General features: G+C 47.3%; 2 protein-coding genes across 3 annotated transcripts in view; both read right to left on the reverse strand.

Moving 5' to 3' along the window:
• Positions 1-26,407, reverse strand: part of MTUS2 (microtubule associated scaffold protein 2) — a 566,588-nt gene that overhangs the window by 493,626 nt on the left and 46,555 nt on the right. The gene's annotated exons all lie outside the window — the stretch shown is intronic.
• LOC132680596 (uncharacterized) overlaps positions 18,164-26,407 on the reverse strand; it is a 57,766-nt gene continuing 49,522 nt past the window's right edge. The window contains exon 5 of the mRNA XM_081795704.1: positions 18,164-19,236. Coding sequence (XP_081651830.1) covers positions 19,162-19,236 — 75 coding nt within the window. The 3' untranslated portion in view covers positions 18,164-19,161. The remainder of the gene's footprint in view (positions 19,237-26,407) is intronic.

Raw genomic sequence — 26,407 nt, forward strand, 5'->3', positions numbered from 1 at the left:
GAACATGGTAGAGAAGTCCAAAAATTAACATTTGGGTACTCATGATACCCTTTATAGGGGGAACTTAATCTAGCTTTCAAGGGGTATCAAAGAAGGCTTTCAGAGAAATGCCCTTTGTGAGTCTATCTAAATGAGCAGAGTGGGTTAACTTAAAGATGAGAAAAACACCAGGCAGAGAACACAGGATACGTTTAAAGACTATTTGAAGGGAGTAAATGTTCCCTCGTGGCATGTTCAAGAATCTCAAAGACGTGTCCCTGAAATATATTGTTTCTTCCTATATCTCCATACTTCCATTTTGGTCTGCTAGCAATGCGTTTTTTGTGTGTTTTTGCCGGGGGCGGGGGGGGGGGGGGGGTTGGGGGGAGGGCAATACATTTGCCCAAAAATTCTTTATTTTGTCTTTGAAGGATGTTTTCACTGTATCTAGAATTTTAGGTCGGCAGTTACTTTCCTTTAGTTTTTTAAGCACATAAGTGCATCATCTTCTGGTTCTACTGATTCTCTCATAAAGCCACCAAGTCAGTTTTACCGTCGTTACTCCGTCAAAGACAGGACTATTTGGAGTTTGTGGAATGTCTTGAATCTCTGATATCTTTCATCAGACTTGGAAAATTCACAGCCATTCACTCTTCAAGTATTGCTTATGCCCCTCAGGTCTCCCATTGGATGGTCTATATGGATCTCAAACTTAACATAACCAAAATAAAACTTTTGGTTTTCTCTTCAAAACCTACAATTCTCCAAGCCCTCCCCAACTAAGTAAGGAGTATCACATCTACACAACAATTGTTCAGGACAAAAACCTAAGAATGCCCCTTAATTCCTCTCTTTCCTCTACATCCCTCCTGGAATCCATCAACATATCTCTCAAAACATATTCTAAACTTACCCAGTCTTCCTCAGCTGCCCACCATCACCCATCTTGCATCAGACTCTTTGTCCGACAGCCTCCTCACTGGACTTTCTATGGTCTACTGTCCACACATCACCGCAGTCATCTTTTAAAGTATGAATCAGGCCACCTGCTTCCTTCCCTTCCTGAAAATCTCCATGTCTTGTCACCCTACAATCTCTCTCATGTGCTGCTCCGACAAACTCCTGTTGTCTTTCTAGCCACTATCCTTGATCAATTGCAAATCAAACCAAACTTGATAAACCCCAACTAATCTACAAGCTTAATCACTACCACAGGCATGGATACCGATAACTGAGGGCAACCAACATGAGATGGTGAACAGCCCAGCAGAGAACTTGACTGAAGAGAAGACGAGGGGCTGTGATGTGCAGTTCTGATCCAGCGGACCTTCCTTCCTCCTCCTACAGTCTGTCATCTGCCTGCTTCTCCCAGTGAGGCCATTTGTCCAACCATTTGGACAATGGAAATAATATCAAGACTGTCTTATTATTATTATTATTCAAACAATAAGAGGTATTTGATTTGGATTCCTCTTCTTTTAAGACCTAAGTTTCTTTTGAAAGTAAAAATTTCAATCTAGTAATATTCCACATACCTTTTTACTAGTGTGCACAAGGAAATCAGAGTCTACGTCAGCCCAAGAGTGAACATTTTACGGTAATTCAAATATCTGATAATAACCAAAACAGTGCCTCTACTGCACAGGAAACAGTCCCATAAAATACAGAACTGCCCCATCGCTTTTTTGTTTCACTACTACTTTTTAAGGAAACTCTATGAATGGCACTGAAAGAGAAGAGAGTCTTTCTTTACGATAATAATTGATTTACAAACGGACCAGTGAAAGTCCAGCGATTGTAAAAGTACTTTAAGGAACAATTAAAATGAACTGGAATTTAAAAGCTTTGAGAGGGCCCTGAGATCAACACCAATGTGAAATCATCGGAAGAATGGGCTATCCAGCTAGGCTCATTGGATGCTAGGAGAGTCAGCTTTAATCAGTTACCTTTGAGGTCTGAGAAACCCAGAGCAAGTTAAGTGAGCGAGAGCCAGCCAGGGTTGGACTTGGGAGCCAAGGTCAAGATTCTAAAGAGCTCTTCAACAGCTTTGAACGTGTCTGCCCTTTGAGAAGGATTTGCAGTGGATCTGTAGATAATCAAATCAACCCTGTGTAAACACTACAGCTACGCGGTTTTGAAAGAGAAATTTCTGGCAACTGTCCTGCACTCATGTTGACCAACCTTCTCTTTTCTGCCTGTACCCAAGAGCATCCTGCACACATGTAAGCCATGGAATGGGGACACTGAGAGGAGTCCTAAAGATCAGGCAGCCCAGTGCTTCCCAAACTCTGGTCTGAAATAAAGTTTTTATCAATCAGTCTATGGTGAATTTTATTTATTTATTTATTTTTAATTTTTTTTTAACGTTTTATTTTTGAGACAGAGACAGAGCATGAACGGGGGAGGGTCAGAGAGAGAGGGAGACACAGAATCGGAAACAGGCTCCGGGCTCTGAGCTGTCAGCACAGAGCCCGACGCGGGGCTCGAACTCACGGACCGCGAGATCATGACCTCAGCCGAAGTCGGCCGCTCAACTGACTGAGCCACCCAGGCGCCCCTATTTTTTATTTTTTTAATGTTTCTTTTTGAGGGGGGAGAGACAGAGAAAGGGGACAGAGGATCCCAAGTGGGGCTCTGTGCTGACAGCAGTGAGCCCGATGTGGGGCCTAAACTCACGAACAATGAGATCATGACCTGAGCAGAAGTTGGATGCTCAACCGACTGAGCCACCCAGGTGTCCTGGTGAATTTTTTTTCAAAAAAGACACATAGTGAACTCTTTATAAAGCTGAATTCGATTCATCTCTAGAGGACTGACAGTCTGAGATTACAACGTTCCTACTTTTCTGACGTTAACATGTCCTTTCTTTCACGAACTCTCTACAAGGCAACAAAACCAAGGAGACGATGACCGTATTGGTGGGAGATGATGACTGAGTATTTCTTTTTAACTTACCTGGTTGGTGAAAGTAAAAATTGGAATATCTTCTCCTGGACTATCTAGTCCCTAAAATCCAAAAGGTTTAAGATCTATCCCAATTCTTCCCTTTATAATGTCTGAGTCCTACTAGTGACTGGAAGTCTCACACCAGGCACCATATACACAGTAGCAAACTGATCAGAACGCCCTGGGCAGATGGAACCCAGGGCCAACAGCACAACACCGTGGGTGAGTCACCTCCTTCTTCCCCCCGAAGCTCTAACACCGAAAGATGAGAAAAGAGCTTACTAAAATTCCGGCACGAGCTGACAGGAAACCGTCACTGCCGTCACTGATCACAGTACCTCTTGATGACTCTGGGTGAACGTTCAACCACCACAGAAATACAGGTTCCATGGCAAGAAACGGATGAATCTGTCATACAGGGTAACACGACTATAAGCCAATAAATTACCCATTATTGCAGTGCAGTGTGGATTTCCACCCGAGTGAGCTAAGATGAGCATCTAAAACGGACGAGGTTCGGAATTTGGGGGAAAATGCTGTTTTTCCGACGTCCATTTCCTCCTCCTGTTTTCCTTTAAAGCAGCCCTGTGGTTCCTCCACCTCCGTGACAGACAGACAAAGATGAACCACAAGAATCATGACCTGAGCAGAAGTTGGATGTTGGAAAAGTGCTTTGAATTCCTTAGAAGCAGGTACAAAAATTACACGGTCGACTCTTCGTGTTGGGTCTTCCTGGGATTCCCTCCGAAGGATCCTAACTGTCCCAGGATGCCGCACCACCAGGGCCCCGGAGTCTGACTGAGCGAACGGTACCTGTCTTGGCAATGACCGCTGTGCCGCAAAAGCTTGGCACTTGCAGCTGCTCCCCGGGGCCCTTGTGCTAGCATTTCAGGAGAAAAGAAAAGAAGCTGCCACAGTCAATCACCGTGGCGAAACAGTAAGCACGGGACACAGGTGCTGTTGGTGCCAGCTGCACAGAACCGCACTCCCGGAACGCCAGCGACCGGCTTACAAGAAAACCTCACGCCCTGCCCAATACAGTGGCTCCCAATATTCTTCACCTCGTTACTGAAGGAAGCCCACACACACGCATTAAGAGTTACAAAAGAACTGAGGGGCGCCTGGGTGGCTCAGTCGGTTGAGCGTCTGACTTCGGCTCAGGTCATGATCTCACAGTTCATAGGTTCGGGCCCCGCGTCGGGCTCTGTGCTGACAACTGGGAGCCGGGAGCCTGCTTCGGACTCTGGGTCTCCCTCTCTCTCTCTCTGCCCCTCCGCTCCTCACACACACTCTCTCTCTGTCCCTCAAAACTAGATAAAAACGTTAAAAAGTTTTTTTAAATATAACCCAAGTATTCTAGTATGAAAAACACTAACCCTTCCTCCCACTAAATATTTTCTAAGCAATACGAAATGGTATTTGGCAGAAAAGACAAGAAAATGAGAGGTGAAACTTTGCATAAGAGATTTACTGGAATTCTGAATGACATTTCTCTTTGTCCAGAAGCACCTGATCACATCTAGGCAAGTCCAGAACTTTCTCTTTGCATTGTTGGTCAATATAGTGCCTCCCCACGTTTTTCTTCTAATTTTCTCTTAAACTTTTAAATCTATATTAAATGAAATACAAGGGGGAGAATAGGAAGAAAAGGAAAAGAGCTTTGCTTACACACCACAAAGGGTTAGAGACACAAGCAACTTTTATTTAATAGTAATAAAGGGGGGCATAGTTGCTTAACATGAAGAGCAAAGGTCTTTTAGAAGCTAAACATTTGGCCATTCTTGGTAACTGTCTTGCGTAAGATCAGACCGACACATTCCCTCACTATCCATCTGCCCTCCACATATACCATCTACCACTAAAGTACAGTAGGCAAGACTTAAGACTTTCACCTATGTTTCCAAGGGCTTGGAGGGATGTAGAGGTAATTTATGTAACTTGAACATTTGCTCAGGAAGCAGGTGTAATGCTGCATTTTGATTCATTCATGATCCTGTTACTGTCCTTAAAAAATTTTACCTGCATTTTAAAATTCATTTTACAGTTTCAATCAATCCTCAATTACAGATATGTTTTAAAAGGAGGATTTAGAAACTTTCAAATGCAGGCATGGGAGTCATATACAGGATAGCCAGTAATCCTTCTATCAATCATTGTATCAAATAATACCAGGCAGAAAAACATGTCTAGGACTCAACCAAAAATAAAGGCTAAATCAAAACCGCTACACGTTAAAATGAAAATTACAGTTTGTCTAAAAACCATTCTTTGCAGCCGTTCTCCAAACTGTACATAAAACTCTCTTTAAAATGAGAAACAGGTGAGGGAAGTTTACAATAAATTTAAGTATTTACTTCAAACCATTTAAAAATAAATTCAAAACTCAGCTGAGGGGTGCCCGGGTGGCTCAGGTCAGTTAAGCGTCCGACTTCGGCTCAGGTCATGATCTCACGGTTTGTGGGTTCGAGCCCCGTGTTGAGCTCTGCACTGACAGCTCGGAGGCTGGAGCCCGCTTCGGATTCTGTGTCTCCCTCTGTCTCTCTCTCTCTCTCTCTCTCTCTCTGCCCGTCCCCCGCTCGCACTCTGTTTTTCTCTCTCTCTCAAGAATAAACATTAAAAATAAACAAAAAAAAACCCTCAGCTGAAAACCATTATCAGTCATTTTAGTATTTTAATACAGAATGTTTCCGCCCCATAGGGTCCAGCAGTCAAGAGGCACAGATGCCACGAGGATCAATAATAAAAACCATCAAAAGTTCTGTGCCAAGAGGCAGGAGGCAGCACACCGCTCTTTGTTCCCATCACGCCCTTACCTGCAACTGCTCTCGTCACTTGTGCCTCCCGACTGTCGGAAGTTCAGGAAAATGACGATCCGCACATCTGAATTTCCGCAGAAGGAAAAAACCCAAACGGCCACCCGGCTTCCGAGGAGCTGTGGCGAAAGGACCACGGTAGCTCAACCACGACGAAAGCAACGAAAGTGTGCGGGAAGTGGCACCGGCAGGAGCAGCCACCCTCTCGTACACGAGCACAAAACCCAGCGCGCACATCTGCTCCCGTGCAGATAGGGAACATCTTCGTGCTGACGAGCCTCAGAAGCACCGCACGGGGGAAGCGCGAAAATGCACTCCTCGTGAAAAATTAAACGCGCCGTCGCTGGACGCCCCTCCTCCTGCGTGGATACTTGTCAGAAACAACCACAAACCACAGCAGCAGCAGCAGCATCTCGCTAGCGTCTGAAACGGAGAAGAGTAAGGAATCCGGACTCCAAGCAGAGTTCTCCCAGGGCCTCACACGGTTTGTTTCCAGTTCTGCTTTCAGGAAAAAACACTTTGGCTCACGCATCAAGGAAATCGCAGGAGAAAACGAACGACAAAGAGCTACGGCAGCTGAGCCTCCAAGAGGCCACCACCCCAGTGCCCCCGTCCTCCCTAGAATGTCACCATGGGGAAAACCCGAGGTCTGTTGCCGATGACGCTACTCTTCGCACGCCAGACCGATCAATACGCTTACTTTAAGTGGCTCACCTTAGAAATACCATAACCCATCTCCTGGTACAGGGGACTCCACCACGGGCCCAAATCCTCAGGGTTCCACAGCACAGGTTCCACTTTCTCCCCATTTAAAGTGTGGATACTTGGGGCTCAAACAATCTGCATGACTAAGCTCGGCCCCTCGTTATCGAGCACTTACAGAGGAATCGTAAAGTCGCGGCTGGAAGCACAAATGGCTGGGAACGCCATGGCAGTCCGCCAACTTAAGATGAAGATTTCATATTTTCTGAGACTTTCATCGCTTTCATTGGATTCTGACACACGAGTGAGGTTCTGACCCAGAGGACTGGGGAAAGAGCTAGAACCAGAATGCAAACGAAAGGGACTCCGTTAGCTTGGTCTTCAAGACGCCAGAGCAAGCAACGTTTCTTCAAATCACGGGCCTCTGTGTCACCTGCAGCCCAGTCGCTAACAGTAGTTATTAGAAATGCAGATTCCTGAACCCCGAGCCAGAGCCTTGGGGGACGGGCCCTGGAATCTGTACTTAACATTTCTTATGCACATTAAAATCTGCTGCATGAACAACCAACTGTTTCACACAGAGTCTGAACTGGTGAACATACACACACAATGCACCCATATTCACTGGAAAGAATTTTAAGCGAAGCACATGACTATGTTTCACATTCTTTTTCTTTAAAGACATTTATTATTTTTGAGAGAGAGACAGAAAGCACACAAGCAGGGGAGGGGCAGAGAGAGAGAGAAGGGAGACACAGAACCTGAAGCAGGCTCCAGGCTCCGAGCTGTCAGCACAGAGCCCGACGTGGGGCTCGAACCCACAAACCGTGCGATCATGACCTGAGCTTAACTGACTGAGCCACCCAGCCCCTGGTTTCGTATTCTTCAAGAGTTGCTAAGTCTATACTGACCAAAAACTTCAATTACTGGCAGCTGTATGTGCATGGGGGGAAAAATTTTTTTAATAATAATAAAAGGACAATACAATGAAAAGACACTGTTGATCAGATTTACAACCATGGTTCCTATTTGCCTATCACTAACTCACACTTCTCCCTCCCTGAGCAATCAGCCAATTTCTGCCCGCCGCCCCCCCCCCCCCTCCTCAAAGGGAGGACTGCAATGAAAATAGCTGATACTAAAGTATCAGGGGCACCTGGGTGGCTCAGTCACTTAAGTGTCTGACTCCTGGTTTTGGCTCAGGTCATGATTTCACAGTTCGTGAGTTTGAGCCCTGAGTGGGGCTCTGTGCTGACAGTGTGAGGTCTGCTTGGGATTCTCTCTCTCCCTCTCTCTCTCTTCCCCTTCCCTGCTCTCTCTCAAAATAAATAAATAAACTTAAAAAAAAAAAAGGAACTCAAGCCTCTCAGGTGTGAGGAATCTGAGCACAGTATTTTTGTTCAGTGAGTTTAAAACCGTGCAACTTCTTGAATCAAGCACAACTTCAGACCCACAACTTTTCATTTAATTTAGTCATCACCACTATCATCACTGGCTTTTGAAAGGCATGGTCTTTAGCTATTAACTTAATGAGTATTAACTTAGGTTTTGCCAATTAGGACTTGTTTGAAATATATTCAACGGTGAAAAATAATACACCAGAAAAGCCTTTTCAAAGTTTTTGTTTGGTGGGTTTTGCTCCACAGCAATTATTATTAGGCTTTTCACATGAGACTAAGAACAAAAATCTCCTAATTCCTTACAGGTAACAAAAAAAAAAAACAAAAAAAACAAAAAAAACTGGAGTATAAATTATAGAACAGTCTAGGCTTCTGGATTCTGGATTCCATGCTGTAAATCCTAAAACATCAGTTGAGCCCCGCCCCCCCAAAAAAAAACTTTCTCACCTCCTTTCCTTCCCCCAAACTCCTCCTAGGAATCTACAGAACACAGTTTGACACGCTGACATCTTGGAATTGACATCTTGGGTATTCGTTCATTTTTACCTCATTCCAAAAAAGGGGACTGAGACAGTCTAAGATCAGAATAAACACTGTCACTTCAAATAGACAATAAGCTCAAATAATGCCCAGAGCTCTCGCGTTTATTTTGGCTCAACATATTTTACCAAACCCCTAGAATATTCTGTTGCTTCTAATTCCTGCCCTCCTATACCCAGCATCGCAGGAAACAGGGTTTTATTTTTAGAAGCAATTTTAAAAGGAGACGAACACCTTTCCCTGTGTCCTTTTTGAACTGAAGCCCTCTGCTGGGTTGATGACTGGCACCGTCGACTTGCTTAATTCTGAGGATGCGACAAAGGACTGCTTACTCCTCTCAGCGTCTTCACGGAACACTCCCTAAGGCCGTTTGACTTTCGACGACTCAGATAATAAATTCTCACAGAAATGAACCCAACAGAATATAAAGCCTTCATTCCATTGTATTATTCTGAAATGGAATACTAAATCAAGTAGCCACCCTTCTTTGGCAAAAAAAAAAAAAAAGAGAGAGAGAGAGAGAGAGAAAGAAAGAAAATTTAAAAAGACAACAGAAACGTCACATCTACTCTCCAGAGATGGGGGTTAATTGCACTAAGCCACCCACAGTCTAACTTGGGTCACTTGGTGCCCAACAGTATTCACTGACAAGATAGCTATCGGGAGTCAGAGATACTGCCTGGGAGCAAGAGACTCCCAGTGGCTTTAACACGGTCCATATGAGCCCTGAATACAGCTCCACGTTAACCAATCCCCTTCTCTAACTAATCGGGTTGGCCTGCCTATAGCTAGGTTCAAGATACTGATGAAGAAATTTGTCGGTGATGACAAATAATGAGAATGCAATAAATATATAAATGAATAAATGAAGGAAATCAGTGTCTCAGAGACCTGACTCTCCTTCAGGTGCCTCCTGTGCCCACATCTACTCTCTCAGCCTTTCAGGGCCACCAAACCACTCAGGTGCTGAGTAGGACCTAGTCAGCAATGACAATGATAGAAACCTGGTAAGTCACAGCAGCTGTTCCCGGCCTCACCAACCTGAACAGCCCCGTGAGCCAGGAAGCCTGGGAAGTCCCAAAGCTACAGGTGCCATCCACTTGCCATGATACATTCTTTTTTTTAAGTATTTATTTATTTAGAGAGAGAAAGAGAGTGTGCACAGGAGGGGCAGAGAGAGAGAGAGAGAGAGAGAGAGAGAGAGAGGGAGGGAGGGAGGGAGGGAGAGAGAATCCTGAGCAGGCTCCTCACTGTCAGTGCAGCGACCAAGGTGGGGCTCAAACCCACAAACTGTGACAATATGAACTGAGCTGAAACCAAGAGTTGGAGGCTTAACCGACTCAGCCACCCAGGCACCCCACCCCGTGATATATTCTTGGAAGCACGGGACTCTCCTGTCCAGATGTGATCACAGCTCAAATTTTGACCTAAGTGGGTTAATCTGATAACCTGAAATCAGGTTAATCTTGCCTTCCCCATAAAATAGTGTAGAAAACTATCCCACTTCCCTTTCCCCTTCATGGTCGCTTATAATATACTTGCTATGGTTACTAGGTAGCTAGCAGTTGTTACATAGTGAACTCGTAATTGGTATACGTTTATAAGACAGCTTCTTGCATTTGTGAATACCCAGTGCAGGAAGGTGTGGATGGTTAGACATTCACCAAAATCAAAAGTGGATGCAGGGCGCCTGGGTGGCTCAGTCGGGTAAGTGTCTGACTTTGGCTCAGGTCATGATCTCACAGTTCATGCGTTCGAGCCCCACGTTGGGCTCTGTGCTGACAGCTCAGAGCCTGGATCCTGCTTCTGATTCTGTGTCTCCCTCTCTCTCTGTCCCCCCTTCTCTCTCTCTCTCTCTCCCTCTCTCTCTCTCGAAAATAAACATTTATATATTTTTTTAAAAAGTGGACAAAGTGGCAAAAGATAAAAACCAGAGGCACGGGGATATAATTCGTAATTCCTAACCCACAACTTCTCCAGATAAGGAACTATACGGGGCCTGGAAGCTGAACTTCAACTTTATCTTAAAACACATCTGTTTTCAGCAGACCCATGGCGCTTGTGGCACCTGTGAGACATTCTTCTGCTAAAATGAGCTGTCTTTCCCTCACTGGCAAGCCCGCTCCAGGCGAACAGACAGGTGCACAAGGGTTATGCTGGTCCCACTGCAGAGGAGCAGAAACGGCTGCCTGTTAATATCAACCTTTTCTGTCCAAGGTCAAAGTCCCTCAGCCTCAGGCTCTGCGGGAACGCTTGCAGGGCTCAGCACCAGGACGCTGGCAGGAAGGACTCTGTGGGTCTCTGGTGACGGCTCAGGGAGGGAACCTCGGCCGGATCACGACCGGGGGCCACCTCGCCAGTTGCCCAGCAGGCTGGGTGGTCCTTCAGACCAACACACTGCGAGTGAGTGGGAGGGCTGCAGACGACCAGCACCTGATCCGGGAAGGGAGTGAATTTTAGTGAGGCATCATCTGCCGGTCTGTGGGGCAAACGGCCGGCAGAGCAGCTCTTGAGAGTCACGGAAGCCAACTGCTCAGGAGACAGAGAAAGGCTGGAAGGAGGAGGAAAAGGGGCAAAAAGTTGAATTCGATGAGCTTGGGACACCCCCCCCCCCCCCCCGATAAAGATGAAGCTTTGTTACCAGCACACCCTCCCACACAGTGCTTTCCTGTTCAGGAACAGAGAGGAGACCGCATGTGAAAGACGGCCTTTTATGGGTCTGTCTTTTCTGCCATTTCTTCTTCTCTTTGATCACCCTTAGAAATGGTAATCACTTAAATAGATGGTTTGAAATTATAAATCAAACAACAAAACGCTAGCACCATCCCCTAGTATGAGATATTACTATGTGCCTGTTTAATTCATACACGTTTAGCTGAAGTCACTTTGTATAGAAGAGTTTTATTCCCATTTTTCAGTTCATATCACATTAAATTTTTCCATGTTACCATGATCTTCAGAATCACTTTTAATGATTTTATAATTCATCCAGGAGATGGATCCCACTCTCTTGGCTTTTAAGAAGTTTCCAATTTTCACTGTTAAAAATAATCCCACAACAAACATCCTGTGCATAGATGGGCTTCCTTTTTGCACTGGCTCCTTAGGACAAAGTCCCAGAAGTGGGACGCCGAATCACCAGACAGTCACACGCTGATTGATCTGGGGATCGCCTGTCAAATTGCTCTCCAAGAGTTTTACACGAACTAACCGTGCAACCAAAAATGTGCAAGAGTTTATCTTTGCCAGCCCAACTACTGTTTTCATTGATTTTTTTTTTTTCAAGTTCAGTACCTAAAAATAGAAGCTTCTCTCTGGTTGCACATATTTAGTTCTTCTTGAGATCGACCTAGTTCCACACATTTATCAGCTCGACTTCTTCCAAATTGTCTATTCATATTTTTTTTGCCATTTATCTACTATGTATCAACTTGAATATGCTCTTTACATAAAAGACATATTAATACTTGATCACACTGGCTGCAGATATGTTCTCCACTCTGGCTACATTCTGTTTTCACCTGAGATTATTTTAGGTACTCAAGTCCCATGATCACTCCTAGTCCTGGAAAGTCATCTGTCGTCCAGGGGGTTCATAAATACTACCTTCTATTTTCTTCCAGCTTTTCTACTGTTGGATTGTATTGTGTTGGATTGTATTGTTGTTCTTTATTATTTAATCATATGGAATTTGGGTACATTCTATCAGGTGCCACCCTAAATAAATATTTTGCAAATTTCAAACCAGCTATGTCAACAACACTGTTGAATAATCCAGTTCAGATTGATTTGTCAGATTGATTTGGGATATGCCCTTTCATACACACACATTAAAATCATGGGGCGCCTGGGTGGCGCAGTCGGTTAAGCGTCCGACTTCAGCCAGGTCACGATCTCGCGGTCCGTGAGTTCGAGCCCCGCGTCAGGCTCTGGGCTGATGGCTCGGAGCCTGGAGCCTGTTTCCGATTCTGTGTCTCCCTCTCTCTCTGCCCCTCCCCCGTTCATGCTCTGTCTCTCTCTGTCCCAAAAATAAATAAAAAACGTTGGGAAAAAATTAAAAAAAAAAAAAAAAAATCATGTATGGGCTGAGGAGGGTGTGTGTGTGTGTGTTTGTGTGTTGGCGTCTACTTCTGATGAAGTTGTTTTGTAAATATTAGCCTCTCTCTCCTATGTCAAGGATAAAAATAAAAAGAGTTTTCTTTCCCACATACTTGGGAAGCTGGGTGTGTTGGGGGGGAAGAGGGTTGCAGCAAAACTCTAAGCCAGAGAACCTATGGGGAGTTCTCTGGGAATCTCTGGGAACTGGGTCAGGGAAAACCAGGCATAGGCGTTCCAAGTGGCCACCCCTCCGTTCAAGCCACGAGAGCAGTTCCCTTCCACACACGCGCTCCTCGGGTCACTAAACAGGGAGAATATTTGCCTTCTGAGTGTCCCCTGATCTTTCCATACATTGGTAAGTGCTGAGTGCCTACTATGTGCCAGGTGCTCCTCTAGGTTCAGCAAAAAGAAAAAAAAAAAAAAAAAAAAAAAAACAATGCATGAAGAAAAGATCCAAGACTCCTGATTTGTGAAGAGTATTCCCAAAGATGTCATTTTGGCCTTAATACAATCGCAGACACTGCCTGCTGACTGCCTACTAAGTGCCAGGCATTTTAAAATGTATTAATATATGCAGAGATCTCCTTTAATCTTGAAAGCAACCCTTGGGGTGACTGTTGTCACCATTTTAGAGTAAAAGAAACCGAGGCTCAGAAGAGCCAAATGCTTACACAGAGCTAATAAGCGACAGAAGTACACCCACACCAGGCCTGGCTGGCCTCACAGCCTCCCCCCCACATGCAGAACAGTCATTGCGTGGGGCTCTCTGTGGGTGGACAGGCTACCTGCGTGAATTCTCTAACACAAGTCTGGCAATCATTTCTTCAATAGGCAATTAATCTACAGAATCTCACATGCACATTCTAAAAGTACAAATGCACCCCACTCCCCCCCCCCGCCCCATATTACTTTCCATTCTATGTAGCATCCTAACCCCAGGGACCACTTGCTCTGTTTATGCTGTGGCACCGAGAAAACGTCCCCCACCCCATCCCCCGTGAGGGCAGACAGAGACACTCTCCAGCTAAGAGCACCACCCTCGACAGGCCCTGGCCCTGAGCAGCAGAGCTTCAACTCTCTCTGCCGGAGGCTCTCGGAGACTGATAAGACTCTTCAATAGACAGTTTACCTGATAAGAACAGTACCCGTTACTGATGGAACTAGCAAGGGACAGTATGCCTGCCGCAGACAGGAGGACGGCTATGACCCGGGCCACGCTTCGGCTGTCCAGCAGAGCCACGGCCAACACCAAACGTGATACGCACGGCCTGGGTCACTGACACACCTCCTCCCACTGTGTGTAACAACAATGTCTGGCAAGACTGAGCTTGTACGGGATGAGATTTCACAGGTGCACCGAGAAGGTTTCTCCTAAGGCAGCACAAGAACGGTCTGTCCTAATTCCTCCTGCATCCACACACACACACACACACACACACACACACACACACACAGACAGACACGGAGCAGGGGGGAGGGGGCCGTCGACCCCAACAGCAACCTAGGGCCACAGGGACCAGCCAAGCACACGCCCCATTTTATGCCGAAACGGGCAGCCCGTGGCAATGTTTCCCTAAGGTGGTCTCTCCTGCTTGCTTTCTCCTTGGGACTGAAGGCAGCACAGCCCAGGCAGAGTCAAGGGTCCCAGGCTCTCACAATTACCCTCCTTTCTCCGCTGCTTTCACGTGGGGCGTCTCAAAGTGTCAAGACCTACATCCCTATTCCAAACCTCTCCTTCTCGCCTCTCAGCTCAAGGGCTGGCACATAAATCCTCAGGCGTTCCCCGCTCTCCTCTTTTCAGATGCTATCCTTTTAGGAGGAAGCGAATCAAATTCCCTGATGCCTGTGAAAAGCTGGCAAAGGGACGGCTGCAAGGAATGCTGACTCATTTCTCCTCCAAGAGAAAAACGAGGTGTTCGCTTGTTTTCACGGCAAGTGAAAATAGTTATCTGGAGAGCAGAAACAACAGTATTTGGTTATGGGAGGAGGGCCCTCAATAAAACCTAGAAGTATTATTTTGATGGCGTCTCCAGATGGAAGCTTTCCTTGCGGATGGCAGGAGCCCTAAACCCATCCTGTCAAAGATCTGCATCGCTTTGTCTAAGTGATCACAGCTCAGTGCCAGTTAAATCCCGCCGCCTGCCTCTGCCTCCCCCCACCCGCTCCCCCAAGGCTCAAGGTTTTGCAACACGACTAGGCAGAATGGAGTTCGTTGATCAGCAAGATTAATTCTGAAACAAAACCCTGAAGTCTGCCTCTTACGGAGCTTCAGGGGAAACGTGTTACAAGAAAGGATTCTGCCCTCTCTCCCCACCTGATCAGGGGGCTGCTCCCACGAGCCCTGACCATCCCACAGGAACATTTCTCCTGAAGCAACATGCACGTTGCCCACACTCAATCTTTTCTGTACGTATGCTGCTGATCTGTGAAACTCCTTAGGTAAACGCAGTCTCCCTTACATCGGTTACAGGATGATTTACCCCCTGCCTTTCCAAATTGAGTGTGTTTTCTGAAAACGAAGTTTGACTCCAGGACTTAAGTCTAACAGTAGCTACTTGTACTCCGCATTACGTTTGAGTCTTGCTAACGCATAAAAGCCTTAATTGCTATAGTTCAGAAAGTTGGCAGACATCCATACACATCGGGCCTGCGGAAGCCAGCATATGCCTAATGAACACCAAGTCCTAGAAAGCAAAACACCACCCCGACGGGCCCGGCTTACAAATGGGTCTGTAAACGCGTTTTACCATAGAAATGACTATGCTGGAGGGATGACGTCCCCGAGCGGTCCCCAGAGTCTGTATGTTCAGCGTGTCTGTGAAGAATCCAGCCATGCTTGACAACTGTAGGGACGGCCTGCAGGCGTCCAGCCCAGGACAATGCCAAGGGCAGCGCACAGCCCCCCCCCCCCCCCAGACCCAGCCCTGAGGCACTGACCACCGAATCAGGGCAATGCAGGGTGAAGCTCAACCCGCGTACCGACCCCCTGGCTCAGCTCCTCCCTCTGTGACATGGAGGCACTAACACCGAATTCAGAGCTACAAGGGGCACAACGCCAGACGTGAGACGCACAGGCTGTGTCCCCGTCCCACCTCTCCCCGTGTGTAACAACAGTGCCTGCAAAGGCTGAGTGTGCACAGGATGAGATTTCACAGGGGCACCGGTGTGAAGGGCAAATGCGACCACGGCACAGGGCTCGGCTCTGCACCTGGGCTTGATAAAGGCTCCATAAAGGACAACTTAAAACACCACACACTGGGGCGCCTGGGTGGCTCAGGCGGTTGAGCATCTGATTGCAGCTCAGGTCATGATCTCGTGGTTCGTGAGTTCAAGCTCCACAGGGGGCTTACTGCTGTCAGCAGACAGCCCATTTTGGATCCTCTGTTCCCCTCTCTCTTTCTTCACCTCCCCCCCCCCCCCGTTGCACTGTCTCTCAAAAACAAACATTTTTTAAAATCACATACTGTCTACATTCCCCCATTCCCCAAAAGCCTTTGATATCAGTTTAAAGAAGGCTCTCTTGCTTCCTGGTTTCCTACTCCACCTGCGGGGTCTTTATCTTCTCCCACCAGCTTCCCTCCCCACCCCCCAAAGGCAGCTTCGTTCAGGAAATGAGCACTGGAGACAGATCAGAAGATCTGGTTTCAACTCTCACCTCCTCATCCAGCAGGGCTCAACTTCGTCTGAGCTTGCTTCCCACCCACTCTGTCCTTTTCCGGCCAAATCTCACCCATTCTTCAAAATTCTGCAGAAAGCTCCCCCACACATGCTGAGTTAGGGGTTCCCTGCCTCATCTTCTGATGTCCTTTGCGCATGCCTCAAGAGAAATTAACACACTACATTTGAAAGTTATCGGTCTCCCTCTCTATAGGTGGTGGGCACACATAATTTTGTTTCTAATGTCCAATGCAGCAAATCTTCAAAACCATTTTGATAATAATGGCACAGTGGTAATAATAATGATGCGTAATGATAATAATGCATTACAATAATGGATGCATAATATTGTCCTGCCTATCCTACCTGCATGGGAGGTAGGTGAATGAGAGGAAGGAAAGGGGGCTGGGGACAGAGATACAGTCAAAATAACTACAAAGTACTCAGCCAACTATTAATTGCTGTGTGCTAGTGTCAATATCATTTCATAAAGCAGGTCAGTGCAAAAGACAAATTTGCAATTCAATGTTCCTGCCTTTAGCTACAACTGTGGTATAACTGACCCATTGTAAACATGGGGCAGGGGGATGATGCAAAGTAGAAAAGGCTCTGGGTCCCTGCACACCTTCATTCAAGAATCCTTCCTACATTAGGGTGCCTGGGTGGCTCAGTTGGTTGAGTGTCTGACTTTGGCTCAGGTCATGATCTCACAGTTTGTGGGTTCGAGCCCTGAGTCGGGCTCTGTGCTGGCAGCTCAGAGCCTGGAGCCTGCTTCGGATTCTGGGTCTTCCTCTCTCTTTTCCCCTCCCCTGCTCATGCTCTGTCTCTCTCTCTCAAAAATAAACAAACATTAAAAAAAATTTTTTTTTTTAAAGAATCCTTCCTATAAAAGAATTCCAACCTTAGGGTCGATGCACACATCCTTACATTCCTAAGCAAGTGAGGACCCTGCCTCCCAGGGAAACAGCACACCGTCCCTCACTGGCTTCTTTCTTCTCGTTCTTTGATTACGTTGATCCCTCTATCGGCCATCCAGGACGCCACAGGGCTCTCCTGCTTGGGACTTGGTGCTGCTGTAATTGTTCACTGGCGCTTTTAATAAGATAGCACAGCGGGGACCATGTGCGGCTTTGTGCTCCTCTGTGTCCTTAGTGTCCAGCCCAGACCCTGGCACACAGCAGGGCCTCAAAGGTACTTACGGAAAAAATGGACTGATGGGTGAGGAAGCGCCAAAGTGAAACTCTAAGGTTAGACTCTGTGCAGAAGCAAACGAACTGGAGTAGGAATCGTCCCTGACCTTCATTTGTCTATGTTCTCTCGTTCCCTTTCTACTTTCTTACCTACTGATCATCAAAGTCCGTTAACAAGTCCCTCACTTGTTGCTCCCACGGTACTATATCAAGTGTATTTTCATTCCCGGCGCTCAGTCGGTTGAGCGTCCGACTTCGGCTCAGGTTGTGATCTCGCTGTCTGTGGGTTCGAGCCCCGCGTCGGGCTCTGGGCTGACAGCTCGGAGCCTGGGGCCTGCTTCGGATCCTGTGTCTCCCTCTCTCTCTGCCCCTGCCCCACCCGTGCTCTGTCTCTCCGTCTCTCAAAAATAAACTTTTAAAAAAAAGTATTTTCATTCTTTATTTACAAAACAAAACAAAGCTTCCAAAAGGGCTGCTCTGGAGTTTGACTTTCAAAAGTAGTATCAGTCTCTCCCTGTTCCCCAAAAGACAGCCCTGGTACCTGCTGCCTCCTGGGATCAGGTTAAAGCCCTCTAGCTTCCTCTTTCCTCTACTCCACCCCTACTCCAGGAAGCGGGATACTCCAATTCCTAAGGTTGGAATTCTTTTATAGGAAGGATTCTTTAAAAAAAAAAAATTTTTTTAATGTTTATTTATTTTTCAGAGAGACAGACAGAGCATGAGCAGGGGAGGGGAAAAGAGAGAGGAAGACACAGAATCCGAAGCAGACTCCAGGCTCTGAGCTGTCAGCACAGAGCCCGACGTGGGGCTTGAACCCACAAACTGTGATATCTTTACCTTCTCTTTCTTTTTTTTTTTTTCAGTTTACTTACTTATTTTGAAATAGAGAGAGAGCCAGCATGAGCAGGGGTGGGGAGGAACGGGAGGGAGAGACAGAATCCCAAGCAGGCTCCTCGCTGTCAGCACAGGGCCCCACCCAGGGCTCGAACCCACGAACCACTGTGAGATCACGACCTGAGCCGAAATCAAGAGTCGGACGCTCAACCTACTGAGCCACCCAGGCGCCCCTGCCTTCTCTTTCAAGAGCCGACTTTGTTCCCACATGACACCTTCCAGAAAACTTATCTCCATGATCTTTATTGCCTCCAAAAAGCTCACAGACCGCGTACGACTTTAATCTTTTGGATTTTTGAAAGGGTTATTAGTTGCAAAGTGAACCTTCCGAGTTTAAGAAGGCTTGTCTTTGCCATTCAGAGCTTTTACCTTCCCAAATGTTCTCCTTGGTTCTACACCCCATGTGAGAAACCCCCAATTCCACACCCAGGGTGGCTCTCTGCGACGGCATTAATCGCTATGCATTAAAGGTAGCCTTGTTTCAGTACACAAGGCCCTGCCCTCCCAGATAAGCCAGGCAAACAGGCCACCAGCGCCCTCAGAGACATCCACACCTCCTTCAAGATTCGGTGGCTAACGTACTCGGCCGCTTGGAGGTTCTGATTCAGTGGCTGAGGACGTGCGTCTGGAGCCAGAATGGCTGGTTCAGGGTCAGCTGTGCCTCCGAGAGCTGTGTGGCTCAGCAACTTTCCTTGGGTCTCGGCTTCCCCGTCAGTGAAGTGGACGTGACGACAACATCCAGCCGATGCGTTCACGGTGAGGACTAAGTGCGCTGGACACGTGGGCAGTGGGCGCCCAGCCCAGCCCCGTTAGCCGTCTGGAAACGACAGGAGTCTCCTTCTGCAAGAGCGCGGGTTTGGGTTTGGGCTCTGCTTTTGCTTCCATCGCCTTCACCCGTGTGGTTTCTGAACTCCCTCATTCCACTTCCGTGCGGATTAAAGTTCAGGACGTGTGTGCCACGGCAGCAGGCAATCCTCGATGCCAAATCGTGTGCTCTTTACAGGGAGAAACTCTGTTCTGGGAGCAATGAAAGTAGCCCTTTTATAAATCCTCCTCAGGCTATTTTCAGATTAGTCAGCTAGCCAATGAATGCACAATTTGATATTCTGTAAACAAATTTGTCAAAGACATTTCCCCGGATGGGCGGCAGAGTTCCAAGGGCGGGAGGCAGATGTACTCAACTGCAGACATCAGCAGCGGCAGAGTGGGGAGCGCAGCAGGGTGGGGGGGCGCAGAGGGGTGGGGGACACAGTGGGGTACGGGGGCGCAGCAGGGTGGGGGACACAGAGAAGTGGGGGCACGGTGGGGTACGGGGGCCGCAGCAGGGTGGGGGGCACAGAGAAGTGGGGGCACAGCAGGGTGGGGGGCACAGAGAAGTGGGGGGCACAGTGGGGTATGGGGGCGCAGCAAGGTTGGGGACACAGTGGGGTACGGTGGCGCAGCAGGGTGGGGAGCGCAGAGGAGTGGGGGACACAGTGGGGTACGGGGCGCAGCAGGGTGGGGGACACAGTGGGGTATGGGGGCACAGCAGGGTGGGGGTGTGCAGAGAAGTGGGGGGCACAGTGGGGTACAGGGGCGCAGCAGGGTGGGGGGGCGCAGAGGAGTGGGGGGCACAGTGGGATATGGGGGCACAGCAGGGTGGGGGAGTGCAGAGGAGTGGGGGACACAGTGGGGTACGGGGCACAGCAGGGTGGGGGACACAGTGGGGTATGGGGGCACAGCAGGGTGGGGGGGTGCAGAGAAGTGGGGGGCACAGTGGGGTACAGGGGTGCAGCAGGGTGGGGGGGCGCAGAGGAGTGGGGGGCACAGTGGGATATGGGGGCACAGCAGGGTGGGGGGGCACAGAGGAGTGGGGGACACAGTGGGGTACGGGGGCGCAGCAGGGTGGGGGACACAGTGGGGTACGGGGGTGCAGCAGGGTGGGGGAGCGCAGAGGAGTGGGGGACACAGTGGGTACGGGGGCACAGCAGGGTGGGGGACACAGTGGAGTACGGGGGCACAGCAGGGTGGGGGGCACAGAGGAGTGGGGGACACAGTAGAGTACGGGGGCACAGCAGGGTGGGGGGGCACAGAGGAGCTGGGGGTGCAGCCGCCTGCAGCTGCTGGCTGTTACTGCTCCCGCTTCCTCCACGCCGCCAGCCCTGCCTGTGGCTTCACCTGCCCTGCCAACTGCCGGCCCTGGGAGACGTCCAGTCCGGCTCTGTGCTGCTGCCCCAGGGCGCAGCAGATTCCATACACATTCCGCTCAGTGGGGGTTTCTGGCCATCTGGGATGGTGGTACATACTCAGTCACCCATTTACTCGACCGGCGTTTCGTGTGCCCGCTGCATGCGACGTGCCTGACTTTGCAAGGCAGCAGTCTCCAAACAGGGGCACGCGACGACTTTCCAGGGGTTCTCATCGAGGGGAATCGGTTTATACATCCTTATCTTGTATCTGTACTCCCCCCCCCCCCCAGGTTGTTCTGCCTGGGAACAACTTTCCTCCTCACAAGTGTCCTTTGTTCTGCTTTTTTATTATCATTATTTTTTATTTATTTATTTTGAGACAGACAGAGGGAGCATGAGCAGGCAGGGGCAGAGACAGAGAATCCCAAGCAGGCTCCACACTGTCAGCACAGAGCCCGATGCAAGGCTCGAACTCGTGAAACTGTGAGATCATGACCTGAGCCAAAATCAAGAGCTAGATGCTTAACCGACTGAGTCCCCCAAGTGCCCCATCCTTGTTCCATTTTTTAAAGAAAAGCACATCCCTCACACATCCTGAAATTCTCTATAGTGCACTGACTGGGGCTCTAAAATCTTCCAGTGACAGCGGGACACTTCTAAATACCGGCATATCAGTAAAGACTAGAATATCGGTCAGAATCTCACCAGGAAAACAGAATCCACTTGAAGTATTTGCTGCAGAGGGAATCAATTCAGGGGACTGGCCGCACAAATACAAGACGAGCTGAGCTACTAAGAGAAACTGTGGGGGAGGACAGAGAAGCCACTGCTGGAAGGTGCCCACCAGCCTGCACTGAAGAAACAGAAGAAGCCTTGGCCAGACCACAGCCCTGGGCCAGCAACCCCAGGAGGGAGCCGGAGCTGTGAGCCCATTCAGTGGGGACTGGAACCACCAAGGGATGCCACCCAAGTCTGTGAGGGAGAGAGGCAGGAGGAGAGAGGAAGAGAGATGGAGGGAAAGAGAGAGAGAGAGAGAGAGAGAGAGAGAGAGAGATGAAATAAACCCAGGCTCTTCCCATTCACCAGCCCCCATTGGGAATCTACCAAATCACTTGGTAATTTTATTCTAGTAGCTAGACTGAAAAGAGTGATGGAACCACCTGTAAAATATCAATATTTACAAGAACCTAGGAATTACTTTGCAACTTTTTAAACTTACGATAAAACTTTTGTATGTTCACTTTTAAAAATGTGAGGGTATATGTGGTTTTTCCAAATTCCTTTAGGAGGTACGTGAGTAAAAAGTTCCTAAAGACCTCTGTGCTGGGAAATATGAAGATAGGCTTTCCCTCCTTCAAAGGGTTCACAGACCAAGGAGCAGAGGAGGAGGGACTGAACCAAGGATAACTAGGTTCATCCTCACTATGCCTCATAGACATGCGATCCTTACAAACACCTAAGAGGCCACATCTACTTTCCAGACTTAGAACAGGGGCTCAGGGGCTCAGTAAGCTGCCTAAAGTCAAGTCTGAAGTGATAGAACAAAGTTTACAACCAGACTCATCGTCACGGAAATGGACATCAAAACCACAAAGAGGCAGCCCCTCACTTCCGTTAGAATGGCTGTCACTAAAAAGACAAAACATAACAAGTGTTTTTGAGGACGTGGAGGAAAGGGGACCCTCGGGCACCCCTGGCGGGGATGTGAATTGGTGCAGCCACTATGGAAAACAGGACGGAAGTTCCTCAAAAAATTAAAAATGGAGTCAACTGTACTTCATTTTAAAAAGAGAGAAATTAAAACTAGACCTACCATATGACCCGGTAATTCCACTTCCGGGTGTTTAAACGAAGGAAACAAAAATACTGACCCCCAACAAGACTAATGTACCTCCATGCTCACTGCAGCATTATTTACAACAGCCAAAGCATGGAAGCATCCTAAGTGTCCACCGATACAGGAGTGGATAAAGAAGATGTGGTCTATACGTATCCTGAAATATCATTCAGCATTAAAAAGAAGGAAATCTTGCGATCTGCGACAACATGGGTGAATCTTGAGGGCATTATGCGAAGTGATGTAAGGCAGGGAAAGACAAATTATCATATGATCCCACTTCCATGGGGCATATTTTTTTTAATCTCACAAATACAGAGAATATATTGGTGGTTGCCAGAAGCAGGGGCAAGGGGGTAGGCAAAATGGGTAAATATGGTCAAAAGGTACAAACTTCCAGGTAAGTCAGTCTTGGGAATGGAACGTACAGGGTGGTGACTGCAGTTAACAATGCTGTATTGCATATTTGAAAATTTCTAGGAGAGCAGATCTTAAAAGTTCCGATCACAAAGGAAAAAAATAACTCTGTGTGACGATGGATGTTAAATAGACTTGCTGTGGTGATCGTTTCACACAATACACAAATATGGAATCATTATGTTGTGCACCTGAAACCAATATAATGCTCTATGTCAATTACATCTTTTTCAAAAAAAACTCAGAATTTCCTAACTCTACAATTTCTTGTGTAGGGCAATCACTCCCTGATTTCAAAAGCACAGAAGCAGTATGTTATAAAATATGCCCTTGACCAGCATTTCCCAAACGATAACATACATACAAATCACCTGAGACTCTTGTTAAAAAGCACATTCTGATTCCGAAAGTCTGATGTGGAGGTCTGAGATGCTGCGTTTCAAAAACGTTCCCATGTTTAGGGACCACACTTTGAATGGCAAGCCCCTTAAACTGTGGGCAGGAAACGTTCTTGGGTGGACACCCCCTAAGAGAAAGACACTTTGATCAGGCATCCCCCAACAGGTATATACTTGTTTACTTACAAACTGTATATACACATACATATGCTATTATATACAGTTACACTGTATATAACTGTATACACTGTATATAAACTGTATACACGTATTCCGACCAGCAACTAATGTGACTAGACACACTATCCAGTTAGGCCAAACTACACTGTCGCAATAACAGCTATAAATCCTCATTTGAATAATTTTCTTGGTGATCTCGAATTTCTGGGCCAATCTCTTGTCCAACAGGATTAGGTCATCACTACTTTTTTACTCAGCTAAGAAAATTCGCATACACGGAGTAGTAGAAACAGTATCAATTCTACTGTTTTCTTAATGTTCATTCACACTTTCATTTCTTAGTATAATGGTTGATTTCGGTTTTTTAACCCACTTATCTATTTTGTGAAGGTTAATTTAGTTAAAACTAGATAACGTAAAAAACTTGAAGATGGTGGCGTAGGAGGACGCTGGGCTCACCTCGTCCTGATCGCTTAGATTCCACCCACATCTGCCTAAATAACCCAGAAAACCGCCGGAAGACTAGCAGAACGGACTCTCTGGAGCCAAGCGTAGACCAGAGGCCCACGGAAGAGGGTAGGAAGGGCGGAGAGGCGGTGCGCGCTCCACGGACTGGCGGGAGGGAGCCGGGGCGGTGGAGGGGCAGCCAGCCCACCCGGCAAGGCAGAGCCCCCCGAGTCTGGCTTGCAAAAGCGGAGGGGCCGGACGGAGTGTGTTCCGACAGCAAGCGGGACTTGACATCTGGAAGGTTATAAGCTAACAGCTCTGCTCGGAGAACGGGAGGGCTGGAGGACAACGGGAGGGAGAGTTGTTGAGCCCCGGACGACAGAGCTCAGCTTGGCGGGGAACAAAGGCGCTCGCCAGCGCCATCTCCCTCGCCCATCCCCCAGCCAAAATCCCAAAGGGAACCAGTTCCCGCCAGGGAACTTGCTCGCTCTGCACAAACACCCAACGCTGTGCTTCTCCGGAGCCACCCCTCCAGCAGCAGGTCTGACTCCCTCCCGCTGCCACAGGGCCCCTCCTGAAGTGGATCACCTAAGGAGAAGCGAGCTAAGCCTGCCCCTCCTGCCCCCGTGCACCTTGCCTACCCACCCCAGCTAATACGCCAGATCCCCAGCACCACAAGCCTGGCAGTGTGCAAGTAGCCCAGACGGGCCACGCCACCCCACAGTGAATCCCGCCCCTAGGAGAGGGGAAGAGAAGGCACACACCAGTCTGACTGTGGCCCCAGCGGTGGGCTGGGGGCAGACATCGGGTCGGACTGCGGCCCCGCCCACCAACTCCAGTTATACACCACAGCACAGGAGAAGTGCCCTGCAGGTCCACACCACTCCAGGGACTCTCCAAAATGACCAAACGGAAGAATTCCCCTCAGAAGAATCTCCAGGAAATAACAACAGCTAATGAACTGATCAAAAAGGATTTAAATGATATAACAGAAAGTGAATTTAGAATAATAGTCATAAAATTAATCGCTGGGATTGAAAACAGTATAGAGGACAGCGGAGAATCTCTTGCTACAGAGATCAAGGGACTCAGGAACAGCCAGGAGGAGCTAAAAAATGCTATTAATGAGCTGCAAAATAAAATGGAGACGACCACAGCTCGGATTGAAGAGGCAGAAGAGAGAATAGGTGAACTAGAAGATAAAATTATGGAAAAAGAGGAAGCTGAGAAAAAGAGAAAAAAATCCAGGAGTATGAGGGGAAAATTAGAGAACTAAGTGATGCACTAAAGAGAAATAATATACGCATAATTGGTATTCCAGAGGAGGAAGAGAGAGGGAAAGGTGCTGAAGGTGTACTTGAAGAAATCATAACTGAGAACTTCCCTGATCTGGGGAAGGAAAAAGGCATTGAAATCCAAGAGGCACAGAGAACTCCCTTCAGACGTAACTTGAATTGATCTTCTGCACGACATATCATGGTGAAACTGGAAAAATACAAGGATAAAGAGAAAATTCTGAAAGCAGCTAAGGATAAACGTGCTCTAACATATAAAGGGAGACCAATAAGACTAGTGACCGATCTCTCTTCTGAAACTTGGCAGGCCAGAAAGGAATGGCAGGAAATCTTCAATGTGATGAACAGAAAAAATATGCAGCCGAGAATCCTTTATCCAGCAAATCTGTCATTTAGAATAGAAGGAGAGATAAAGGTCTTCCCAAACAAACAAAAACTGAAGGAATTCGTCACCACTAAACCAGCCCTACAAGAGATCCTAAGGGGTTCCTATGAGACAAAGTACCAGAGACATCGCTACAAGCATGAAACCTACAGACCTCACAATGACTCTAAACCCATCTTTCTATAATAATACTGAATGTAAATGGACTAAATGTGCCAACCAAAAGACATAGGGTATCAGAATGGATAAAAAAACAAGACCCATCTATTTGCTGTCTACAAGAGACTCATTTTAGACCTGAAGACACTTTCAGATTGAAAGTGAGGGGTTGGAGAACTATTTATCATGCCACTGGAAGTCAAAAGAAAGCTGGAGTAGCCATACTTATATCAGACAAACTAGGCTTTAAATTAAAGGCTGTAACAAGAGATGAAGAAGGGCATTATATAATAATTACAGGGTCTATCCATCAAGAAGAAGTAACAATTATAAATGTCTATGTGCCGAATACGGGACCCCCCCCCCCAAATATATAAAACAATTACTCACAAACATAAGCAACCGTATTTATAAGAATGTGGTAATTTCAGGGGACTTTAATACCCCACTTACAACAATGGATAGATCACCTAGACACATGGTCAATAAACAAACGAGACCCCTGAATGATACATTGGATCAGATGGACTTGACAGATATATTTAGAACTCTGCATCCCAAAGCAAAAGAACATACTTTCTTCTCGAGTGCACATGGAACATTCTCCAAGATAGATCACATACTGGGTCACAAAACAGCCCTTCATAAGTATACAGGAATTGAGATCATACCATGCATACTTTCCAACCACAATGCTATGAAGCTTGAAATCAACCACAGGAAAAGTCTGGAAAACCTCCAAAACCACGGAGGTTAAAGAACACCCTACTAAAGAATGAATGGGTCAACCAGGCAATTAGAGAAGAAATTAAAAAACATATGGAAACAAACGAAGATGAAAATACAACATCCAAATGCTTTGGGATGCAGCGAAGGCAGTCCTGAGAGGAAAATACATTGCA

The sequence above is a fragment of the Panthera onca genome, chromosome A1, assembly GCF_046562875.1.
Source record: "Panthera onca isolate mPanOnc1 chromosome A1, mPanOnc1 haplotype 2, whole genome shotgun sequence".
Taxonomy (NCBI): domain Eukaryota; kingdom Metazoa; phylum Chordata; class Mammalia; order Carnivora; family Felidae; genus Panthera; species Panthera onca.